Source organism: Rhea americana, unplaced genomic scaffold (assembly GCF_003343005.1).
Source record: "Rhea americana isolate MKP2758 unplaced genomic scaffold, rheAme1 scaffold_120, whole genome shotgun sequence".
Lineage (NCBI taxonomy): Eukaryota > Metazoa > Chordata > Aves > Rheiformes > Rheidae > Rhea > Rhea americana.
In genome coordinates, this window is record NW_028185262.1 from 1,087,401 (window position 1) to 1,099,281 (window position 11,881).

Consider the following 11,881-nt stretch of genomic DNA (forward strand, 5'->3'; position numbering starts at 1 on the left):
CCTGCCTGGAGAGGGATGGAGGAGCAGAAAGAAAGGGTGAAGAGGGGAAAAAAAAAAAAACGGAAGAAAGGGGGGGGGGAAATGCTACTGCTGGCAGCTTTGCAGCCGTGGAGACCTCGCAGTGCTTGTGCCGGGGTGGGAATCGCCCCCCCGGCTGCCCCTGGCCCGCTTTCACTGCGCGGCGCGGCTAATCCCCGCGCTTCGTTTCAGGGGCTCCATTCACTAATGGGAAATTAGCATAGAAATGCCGGGAAGCGCCGGTGCGAGCGGCGTGAGCGGCCGCTTAATGGGCGCCGGCCCGGGGCGGGGGGGCTGTTCGCTCGCCGCCGGCCCCGCGGCTGCTGCAAAGAAAGTGGTTCCCCTTCAAGGAGCCAAAGTTTTGTTGTTGTTATTGTGTTTTTTATTTTTTTKKGKGGTGGTGGTGGTGGAGAGCTTGCAGAAAATAGGGCTTTTGAATGGTTTCCGCAGCTTTTCAGAGCGGGGGGCATTGGCAAAAGCATGCTGGCGGGGGTGGGGGCCGGCCGCTGCCCCCGTGTGCGGGGCACAGTCCGCTGCGCCCCCAGAGCGCTGCCCRGGCTGCTGGGAGCAAAGGGATTTCCCGTTTTTTTTAAAAATGCATTTCCGTTTAAATTTCTTGGAAATGCTGGGCCCGTGGAGCAGTTTACGGTCTGCTTTATGGCTCTGTGCGTGAAATCGATGGACACAGGAGCTAGTTTGAACAGATTTAAAAATCTTCTAGGAAACAACGAGGGGAAAAAACTCTAAAGAGATTAGTGCTAAGCTAGAAGAAGCTGTAGCAATGTATGTGGGAAAGGAGCGGCAGCRTATGTGAGTACCAAATGCTAACATATGCTGTTGGTGTTATCGGTTGAGCTGRACTTAAAAGTGTTTCAAAGCACCCACTTGAAATGACAGGCTGGGAAATATCCCCGTATTTTTCAGCAAGCTCCTAAGACTTAACATTTTACTTGTTACACTGAGACAGAACATGCCTTCTCTCCCTTTCTCCCGCTCCTTTTCAGTTAGCGATTAGATGGACAAATTTTAACAATTTAAGCAGAACAACATGTTTCTGGCAGAAGGGACATCAGAAAAACCCAGGGAGCTCTAAGAAGTTTGGAGGCCATCGTGTTGCCATGCGCTGTTAAAGGGCTGCTGAATTTCACTCCAGAAGTGACCGCTTTTCCGCGGCTCAGGAACTGCGCTCTGTTGTCACRTTTATAACGTGTTTTCAGGGCTCCTAGGGATGGAACGCTTTCTCTAAATGGCATCATTGGTTTTAATAGCTTGCATGTCCCTGGCCTTTTTGTTTTTGTTTTTGAAGCTTCTGGTTTTGGCTGTGTCTTCAGGCAAAGTAAGGATGAAAGTCTTTTAGTTGTTAGTCTGGCCTTTAGGATAAAATATAGCCTGGGCTCGATCCTGCATTCCTTGCATTCCCCGCAATCTTCCTGGCTGCTGTGCAAGTTTTGAGAGTGCACAGAAAGCAGATCTGGCTGTAATGTGCCTGGATCTATTTGCCTCTGACAGTCCCCTACCTTCTTAAAATGACTCCAGTTACACCAAGTGACATTGAATCTTGTTAAAAAAGATGGGGAAATAAGATTTCTCAGTTTCCGCTGAGAAATGTTGCATGTAACGTATTTTTTTTTTTAAACTCTTGTTTCCACTTCCAGCCTTTACTCAAGTTAAGGGTTAGTCCTATTCCCACTGAAATCAATGGATATTTTGGTATGTATCTTCCTGAAGAAATGACTTCCTACTTTTCCCAGGCATTTAAAAAACCTTCTAATAAAATAAAAAAACAACATATGTTTTTGGTGCACACATTTCATTCACACTCATTTTTACCGTGAATATACTAAATAAGACAGTGTTTTTTAGAAAAAAAAGTGGGTTGCATTCCAGATTTTAGTCACAGCACCATTCTTGAGAGGTTCAAGTGGGAACAAGGCAGGCACAGGATGGCTAGAAACCAGATGAGCTGCAAGCCCTCCATTCTGCTCTCCACTTTGCATAGCAGTCACCAATTTTTGGTGCAAGCAAGAAAAAGATGCTTGGGTGAATGCTTACTGGAGGTCAGTGAGAAATTCTCCAAATCATATTCTGATTTTATGTTTCAAAAAATGGGAATAATTCAGCTCTGTGACTTCTGCTGGAGTAACTTTTCATCTACACTGAGATTTAAAAAAAAAAGTAGGTGGCATGTGTCTTGCAAATATTTCAGCTCTTCTGACTCTTCACTTTTACTATAAGAAATGATTATAGGCTAAGGTCACAGAACAGAGCCACTAACCTTTGTTTGAACTTCCTTGTATTCAGCACATGTGAATATTTCATTATCAGTTCAGAGGAATAGCTGACTGACAGCTCATGCAAACCAGGAAAATGTGCAATTTTACTTTTAAGTCTCCTTCTTCCACCCTGCCCCTACTTCCTCCATGTGTGTATGAAGGAGGAAGCTGTATCTTTAAGAAATATATCTTTCCTCTCTATTTCCTGTGAAATATTAATAGATGCTGCCAACGGGATGGAGCTCTTTAAGGGTATTGTGTAAAACACGTTGTGCCGCGTTAGCTGCGGCGCTGAGCACAGAAAGGGCTTTTGATTTTTCGCTAGAGAAGGCAGAGACGCGGCAAATCTTGGAGACCGKGCAGCAAAGATGCTCTGGAATAGTCGTAATAACCATCCCCTTCCCTCTGCAAAACTGGGTGCTATTGACTATTCATGGCAAAACGTCCAAAGCGCAGCRGCAGAGCCTGTGGAAAATGACAGCGTGTAACAAGATTGACTGGCATTTCCTTCGCGCCGGGTCACATGCCTCCCAATTCACACACACGCACACAGCCTCATAGGCTGATCAAATGACTTCTATCTCTGCAGTCCGCATACCTTCCACAGAAAGAGTTGTTTTATTATGCACATATACAGCTCTGTTTTCAATCAGTCACCTTGAGCGAATGACTGAGGGCCAGTGTTCGCTCCATCCGGAGGTCTCCGCGATTGCTCCTTAAGAGACATAGGCTCCAGCCCGTAAGCATTTTTTTTTTCCCTCTTGCGGAGGAAAAAATAAGAAAACAAATACGTAGGCACCCTTCCTTCTTCCTCTGCCCAGGAACCTTTCTAGGAAGCTTGCTGAGCTGAGCACGCGCCAGACTTGCACCGCTTTCAGGGCGAACTGATCTGTGAAGGGCAGATTTTGCACTTCTGTCGCTGCCGCTGCAACAGGGCTATTGCTTGCGTGGGCAAGGGCTTGCAGGACCGGGGCTACTTGGAGCCCGGGCACCCGCCACGGGTCAGCGCGATGCTGGGCGCCCAYGTGAGCCTTCCCCGTTCAGCCGCTGGCCGGAGGTTCGGATCATCTCYGGACCCGAAGAGATAGGTGCATGCAGCGATGAGGTGAACCCAGCAACCAGCTGGCTTGCCAGGACGTGGTAATTAGCTCAGCACTGTGCCAACCTTATTAAGGGCAGTGCAGGTGATGATGACGTTGGCACACTGATTCATTACATCTGGAGGGGAAAATCCGCCTCGTAAATGCTGAAGCACAGCAAATATTTTTGGCTCCTGACAGATTGATCTGTACATTATGCTGATTAGCCTATATTTGTGGAACTGAGGAAGTTAAAAATAAAGTCAGTGGAAAGCTACAAGATAAGGAAGGGATTTGCATTTTATGGCCACAAGCAATAAACTTCATTTTTTATTTGTTTTTTTGGGGTGGTAAAAATTTCAACACTTTTTCCACTTTTTTTTTTTCTCCATTCCCTTCTTTGGCTCTAGGTTTCGCTGTTAGGTGAAAGCCCATAATTTATTTTCTTTTGCCAGTAATACTCTGGAAGGGAGCTGTAAATCTAGAGCACGCACAGTTGTGAAATGATTTCTGAAAGAATTCTTTTGCAAATACGTGGTGCAATCCTGGAAAATGCTTAGGCACTCACAGTCCTTAGGGGGTGGTACAGGCATATCAAAGCATGTAGCAGCATGTGTACTCAGAGAGACTGGATGCTTAGGACGTTCCTGTGAGCTAGAGGGCTTTRCAAGGTTTAGTTTGTGGAGCTAAATGATTAAACCCTACTTCTCACTGTTGCTATTTTGTTTCTTATCTTCAGGCTCTTACTTGAACTTTTGCTGCGTGGTATATGCTGTTGGGATACTCTTAGGAGATCGTCCAGGAATGGTGGATCACTTGCTGCCTACTGATGAATCTTTTTCATCTACAAGATCTCCTCTTGGATACTTTGGGGACATGACAGCAGGGGTGAGGTCCTACCAAATGCTGCCCTCACCCCTGTCAGAAGATGACAGTGACTCTTCCAGCTTTTGTTCTTGTTCCAGCCCGGATTCCCAGGCTCTCAGCTCTAGCTACGGGAGCACATCTAGTGCTGAAAGCCAGGACAGTATCTTAGACTACTTATTGTCTCAGGCATCTTTGGGGAACRCTGCTGCATCTTGGTGGGACAGAAGGAGACTTCAGCCAATAGTGAAAGAGGAGTATTTTAGGTTGCCTGAATTTGCAGTGGATATGGAAGACTCTGGACCATTTCAGCCTACGCTTGAGGAAATTGAGGAATTTCTGGAGGAAAACATGGAGCTGGAGTTCAGAGAAAGACCTAAAAGTGAGACCAAGGACTTGAGAGCTTGCAGCCAAGTTTCTGTTGCTTCGATACAGCAAAAAGACCATATGGTACCCAGCGCTAGTTTAAAAGAGAGTAAAAATGAACAATTGAACAGCTCAACAGAAGGTGGCCAGGCTTCAAATGGAGGAATGTCCCTGGAGAATGGTATACCAGTTATGCTCCAAATCCAGCCTGTACAGATCAAACAGGAGTCCAACACAAGCCCYAGTTCCCAAGGACCAGCACAAGAGAATATTAAAATTGCACAGCTCCTAGTCAACATCCAAGGGCAGACATTTGCCCTTGTGCCCCAGATAGTTCAGTCATCCAATTTGAACTTGTCCTCTAAATTTGTCCGCATTGCTCCCGTTCCCATCGCCGCCAAGCCAATTGGGCCAGGAGGCATGATGCAGGGTCAGACGGGAATCATCATGGGTCAGAAATTTCAAAAGAACCCTGCAGCAGAACTCATTAAAATGCACAAATGTTCTTTCCCTGGCTGTACCAAGATGTACACGAAAAGCAGCCATTTGAAAGCCCACCTGAGAAGGCATACAGGAGAAAAGCCTTTTGCATGCACATGGCCAGGTTGCGGATGGAGGTTAGTATTGGGATGCAGCAGTGTTCRGTCCCCCTCACCCCCTGCTCACTGGAGCAAGCAGGTTTGCAGTCTGTAGACTTAGAAACAATTTTTGGTGCCCAAAACTTGCTCAGTTGGTTTGAGTTAAGACCTTTTTCTTCCTGTTAGATGATCCAAGGGCTTTGATCAACTGAATAGCAGAGCATCACCTGTTGGCACTAGTTGTGCAAGTGTCTTTTTTAAAAAAGTATATATATATCATCAATAGTTAATATTTCATTTCAAGATGCATAGATTAAGCTTGCCACTGCAGGCAGTGCCTTACRGTCACATTGGTCTTGTTGCAACACACCAGCTGCAGCAGATGCTGGGCATGTACCGGCTGAGACTTGTAGATGAGCGAGTTGGTTGAGGGCTGAATGTGTGCACGACTGCATGCAGGTCCAGCTGCATGGCACTGTGCGTGACCAGTGACGGGCTGTGATAAATGTATGGGTTAAGACGTCCAGTATTTTGTGCAGTTTCATAGAGAACACACTCCATCCCACTCCTTCTGGAAATGTTGCTGGTGATGTTCTCTGCGTTGGTTCAGAAAGGTGCGTGGGTGCCTCTCAAAGTTGCAAAAAGCTATCAGATGTAACAACATAACTAGAAGGCTGAAGTGAAATTAATCCTTGAAACATTGCTTGAATGGAAGATTGCAGGTTTGAGAARAATATGTCATAGAAAGTCTTTCTTTCTTTTAATGCAAATTGAAAAACTACAAATTTTAAAAACAAGTTGAATTTTTTATTTTTTGGTGGGAAACTCTGGAAACCCACCTCCCTCATTCCAATTAGCTGTGCTAATGGCCTGCCTGCTGGCAAGTGTTAACAAAGAGCACCACAAATTATGAGGGAAGCAAAACATAATCTTTACTCCCTTGTATTAAATTAAACCAGACTTCTTTCAAAGAATACCCTGCAGAGCTTCTGCGAGCAATGTCTAATGAGGAAATGGGTGGTGATCATGGGGAACAGACGAGGTAAAAAGTAACAGGAGAGGGTTGAGTGAAAATGCAAGTATGTGAGACATGTAGCAATTAGAGATGCCTGAATTGGTTTGAGGGAAAAGGTCAGAACGCGGCTGAATCCTCTGCTCTCAAAACAGAGCAGTTTGGAGTTTGGGCCTCATCAGAGGGACCGAGTGGTTCAATGCAACCAATTTTCTCGCTGATTTTTCTTCTGCTTTTTGGTTTATGGCGGTCCTACAAACTGGTTACAACTTTCTTTCCGTTATTTTGTACTGGTGGTGTTTTTCATGAGCCTTGCTCCGAGACTTGGTGCTTGGGATGTGCTGAAATGAAAGTTAGGTTATTTTGCTGATTGGACCCATAAGGCAGAGGCTGTTTTAGCCCTGACCTGTAGCTGAGGCATGCAGTTCTCTTCCCTTGGCYGTCAGCGTAAGCAACAAGTAGCAAATGCAAAGCTTTGCCTCCTGCCTGCAACTATGCCTGGGTGTCATGTTGGCTTTCCCTGAGCTGGGACACAGGCAAAGCCCTCCTATTTGTGAAAAATGTGCACGGCACATTTGTCTGATCTGCACTGAGGTTTATACCAAAGTTCCCGGTAACACTTGTGGTTCGAGATCAAAAGTCTAAAGAGTTGTCTCTGGGTGACCTTGTATAGCTCTGCCTTATCGCAGAACTGGTGTTTTCCAGGAAAATATATGAAGTAGTAAGGGATGGAGCTTGAATTTAGGCCTGGTTTGCCTGCCTTCTCCCAATGGTACAAGGAGAAGCGTGCCTGAGAAGCGGGACTTGGTTGTGAGGCAGCTCAGGGAGGTTCAGAGTGCCCCAGGCTTTCACTCGCAGCCCGCCACAACTCTTTAAAGATGAGAAGCCCAACAAGAGTGAGAGAGTAATTTAAGTTAGGTACAAAGAATACTTGTCCTGTCCACAAACGGCTGCCAGAAGAGTTGTTCAGACTCCTATTTTTCTTTTCTTTTTGCTGTTGTTGCRTTTGTACAGCCCGAACTGGTATCCCAGTCTCCAGCGCCCCTAAACGTTGCAGGCTCTGGTCCGTGGTGGGAGAGGGCATCGCTGCAGGAGCTGCACTCGCGGCTCGCTGGTGCGCCGGCCCGAGGTCCCCGTGCGTCCCTGGGGGCTTGGGCAGCCAGCAAAGGCCAAGCCACAGCAACGCGGCAGGCTGCCTCCGGCTGAGTGCCGCGTTACCCGGTGCTCTGTCCTCAATAAAGCGTGTTTACCTTCTCCAGGCGYTCGGAGGGAGCTGCGAGCTCACATGACTAAGTCAAATACGTCTGGAATCTCTGTTCGCTCCCAGTTTTATACTATCTCCAATGAATTTAAGTACAAAAGCACCACCGGGCTCTGCTCCTGCCCCCCACATTCTTGCGCTTGTTTGAATATTTATTTTTCACCAAAAATACTTAAGACTTGAGCTTGCTGAATATGGTATTAAGGAACAAAATGTTGCCTAGCACAAAGCAGCGGCGTCATGGGGCATTAACGCTTTCCCTGCTCTCTGCAGGGGACGTTTTGCTGCATCAGTCCTTTAAATGTATGGGTGTGCGCCCGGGGAATCCTGGGGGCAGCCCCCGGGCCTGGGGCAGCAGTGCGAGCTCCTCTCCGGAGGAGGCTGAACCCTGCTCGCTTCCRCCCTTGCTCAGCCCGTGGCGAGAGCTGGTTTTGGCCGCGTGCAGATGAGGAGCTCGAGAGCAGCCGGTGACCCATCGCATCCAGAGTCCCGCTGTCCCGGTTAGCATGCTGATCCGTGACCGGCCGGGTTATACTGCTGGCACGCGGCAGCCCCTGGTGATGCTGCCCTGGATGCAGCCCGGACCAAAAAGCCAGGCTGAAATGCAGGCCGGTCCTGCGCAGCCGTGTCGTGTTGGGAAGCAGCAGCAGCACCCATGGTTGCTCCCCCGCACGACGTGCAAAGCCGCAGTGGTGATCAGTGCCRGTGGGATTGAGCCGCCGTGCGGGGGGATGACTCATGGTGCCTGGGCTGAACGGCCCCTTCTCCCTGGGGGAAGAGCAAAGGGGATCACACCTCGCTATCTCCACTTTCACCGCTGGCAGGAAGAAGTTCAGTGCAGATTGATACACGTTCTGCCTGGTTTGATAGGGAGGATTTAAAAGCTTATCGTGTTTGCAGCCAGCAGCGTGCCTGGGACTGGACAAGTGCTCAGGGGATGATGTGAGCTGAGGTCTCTGGTGAGGCAGGTTGGGGCTGATGTCTTGCAGGGGCACTTTTTGTTAGCGCTGCAYGAAGGGGTTTCCAGGCTGTGCAGGAGGTGCGTGAGTTTGCTGTAGCTGTCTCAGTCRCTTTGTGGAACAGCAGGACAGATCCAGAGTCTCTCCTCCATAGGCTGAGGAGGGCTACAACCTAGCTTAGTCTCAGCTGTGGGGTTGTACTTGCCGGTGGCCTTGGCTGGGGTAACAGCTGCATAGGACGAGGTTTAGGTGACCAACTATTCTCTCCCTGTGGTCTGCACAGCAATGTCCTCATATGGCTGAGAGCCTGATACGTTGGGGACCTCTAGGATTTGCCTCCAAGAAAGATATGGTGGCAGGCCCTTTGGGGTCCCGCTAGACAGAGAGGTGAAGCAGATTCTTCCAATTGCTCTAGGGTTTCCCAGTCCTCCCCCCTTTTGAAGGAGGAATCCTGAAAATGGCAGTGCATTTGGTTGGTTAAATGTTCCTTGGGGGTACCTCATTTTCCTTTAAATTTGGCAGTCTTCATGGGATTATTTACAGCTTTCTTGGGTTGGTTTCAGTGCCAGAACGTGCTGCAAATATAATTTCACCACCCCCTGCAGAGCCAGGCCACCAGATCCTCTCAGGCTTCCTTGTCCTAACCTTTGCGTTGTTTTTCTGTAAACACACCGACAGCTCGAGGTTTATTTCTGTGGGCTCCGTAAGCTGATCTTTCCGTGACTGCTGGGGAACAGTATTGCAACATTCCTGCCTCTTCAGCTAAGGACATCGTTATGAGACAGAGTGTATTTTTATCGAATGAACTCATCCGAGCTCCCAGGGTACGAGCACAGCCGCTCGTTCCTGATATGTGCCTCTTTCTTCCCCACCATCCGTGCGATTCCCATCAAAATGCACTTGCAGCTCACTTATGCAGGATTAGCCCTGTGCTACTGCACTTCTCTTCCAGATGGTGACCTCAGCAACCAAGGACATGGGACAAGGCAGCTTGGCCACATCTGGTTTTACTCCTTCTTTGAGGGACTAGTTTGTACATAATGTGAGGATGGCTTCTGCAAAGGAGATTTTCCCCCTCTGATACCTCTTCCCTTGGAAGTAGCTGCCACCCTTAGCAGCAGATCTGTTCTTGTCCAGCTTGGACGCTGAAATCCTGATGAGACAGCCTGTATAGGCAACATCCCGCCCTCTTTAGAAAGTTGCTTAAAATCCTACTTATTTGTTGCTCTGTAAGAGAGTCTGTCTATGGACATTACATGGAGACTGGCTCACTGCTGGAGACTTGGGAGAAGCTCCTGGCCATGGCTGCTCCCAGTTCTAGACTGAGATTTTGGGAAGTTATGGCTGGCAAAGAGTAGGGGTGTTAGAGAAAGCAAGTGTATGCAGATACTTGAGGAGAAGAGAAACTCATGTCTTGTTCCTAAAGGCTACAACAGATCATGGCCAAGGAACGGGTTGATCGCTCTACTGGGAGATCAGCCAGTTGCTCTTGATGGTGAATTTGGCTCTTTCACCATGGCGACACCAAAGCAAGGACAAGGTGAAAAAAAATAAGGAAAATGGTTGAGGGAATGTCTCCTAAAAATGCCCTTGGGAGAGCTGGATCCACACTGTACCTTCCCCAAAGCTGGCATCTGCATCTACTTTGTGCCAGCAGTGAAGCAAGCTCTCTGGGTAGCAGGCACCTACAGACTGAAGACCTATGGGAACCAAAAAAGCCGTGCTCAGCTTTCCCAGTGCCTCCATCCTGTTCCTCAACTGGTGGCAGGAGATCAGTGCTAATTAAAACCTTTATGTGGAAACTTATTTTTCTGGCATGAAGGACTTATTCATAGGAGCCCAGTGGTCCTGTTTTTCCCCTTTCATAAAAAAAAATAGCGTATTCACCCTGTTAGTGACGTGATATTTTGCTCCAGAGGGGCACATTTTTCTACATGTTCTTTCCCCCATTTATTCAGCTAGTGCCCATGACTTCATTTATTTATTGTAAATAAACAGCTGATACCATTTCTTGCAAGCTCTCTTTCTGTGCTGCTCTTTGTTACTGTTCTGGCAACAAAACACTTAACTACCCTTTGTCAAGCAGCAAATTTTTTGCACTGTCCAGACAGGGCTGTCTTAGCATGACATCGTTAACCCTGTGTCTCCCAGTCAAGTCCAAGCTAGAAAAAGAGCCAGCTCTGCTGCTAAGACCAGCAGATTAGCTAGTTTATTTGTGTTCAGTAAATCCTGTGGGATTGGTGATGGCTATTTTGGGGATTTTTCTGTGGAGATTGAAGATGGAAAGACTCCTGGGAGACATTTTGTGTAATTAAAGGCTCAATCTTTATTTTAATTTGCCTATGAAGTAACCGTTTTAATGGCCATTGGGGCCTGCCTGGATTTCAGCTGTTATAACATTTAGTATCTCTGACACTGAGATGCTAATAACTCTTTATTTAGCCAGCAGGAAAAAATGCAAAGGCCAGTTTTTGAGTTGGGTCTAATAAGGCAAATAGCTTCTGAGCAAATATGTCTGGCTGTTATCTAGGGGGTCCATCTCAAATTAGCCACAATTACGGGATATGCTGTTGTATTTGCGCCAGTGTGAGCTTGGAGTAGACCTCACCTGTGGGATGTTGTTATCTCTGTTTGACAAGGTCCATGCTTGGATTCGCAGGAAAGAGATTGCAGGACAAGCTTTGAAGGGGTCTGGCAGAGGTGCTGGGGAGTGAGAGCAGTGCTGTTTTAGTGGAGCTGTAGCCATAGTGTTGGGAGTTGAGCAAGAGGCACAAACATTGCCTCTATGCATTGCTCTCAAGTTCAGAATTTACGTGAGATGAGGTTGTTAATTGTGTGTTTCCATCACTGCTGACATCTGCTGATTGGGACCAGACCGCCTCTGTGTGTCCTGGGTTCTTTCATTTGAGAATTTGGGCCTTGCCACAAGCAGAGTCTCCCAGTGATGTGAGGGGACGCTATGTGACTGTGAGAGAATTAGCAATGGAAAACTCCAGTTATTTGAAAATGCTTCTCTTTTCTTGCAGGTTCTCCAGGTCAGATGAGCTGTCCCGGCATAGACGATCCCACTCGGGGGTGAAACCATATCAGTGTCCTGTCTGTGAGAAGAAGTTTGCTCGAAGTGACCACTTGTCCAAACATGTCAAGGTGCATCGGTTCCCACGAAGCAACCGCTCCGTCCGCTCTGTGAACTGATTGGTCCCACTTTCCCCTTCCCACCCAGCCGTCCTAGAACAGCCGATGACAGCACTTTTCTCACTATATTTCTAGTGATAATTTATTTGTCTTCTCAGAACAGTCAATGCTGTTACTTGATACCACCATGTCTATGTCCCATGTCCTTTAAACATGATATGAGAATGAAGTTCTTTTGGGTCAGGGGAGGGGGTGTTTCTTCCTTTTTGTCCTTTTTTTTTTTTTTTTTTTTTTTTTTTTAAAAAAAGGATGTTATTTTCCTTTCCTTCTATCTTT

At 47.3% G+C, this 11,881-nt stretch overlaps 1 protein-coding gene across 1 annotated transcript in view; it reads left to right on the forward strand.

Moving 5' to 3' along the window:
* KLF15 (KLF transcription factor 15) overlaps positions 1 to 11,881 on the forward strand; it is a 47,476-nt gene extending 35,595 nt beyond the window's left edge. Inside the window, exons 2-3 of the mRNA XM_085324184.1 lie at positions 4,110 to 5,217; positions 11,437 to 11,881. Coding sequence (XP_085180310.1) covers positions 4,175 to 5,217; positions 11,437 to 11,605 — 1,212 coding nt within the window. The 5' untranslated portion in view covers positions 4,110 to 4,174 and the 3' untranslated portion in view covers positions 11,606 to 11,881. The remainder of the gene's footprint in view (positions 1 to 4,109; positions 5,218 to 11,436) is intronic.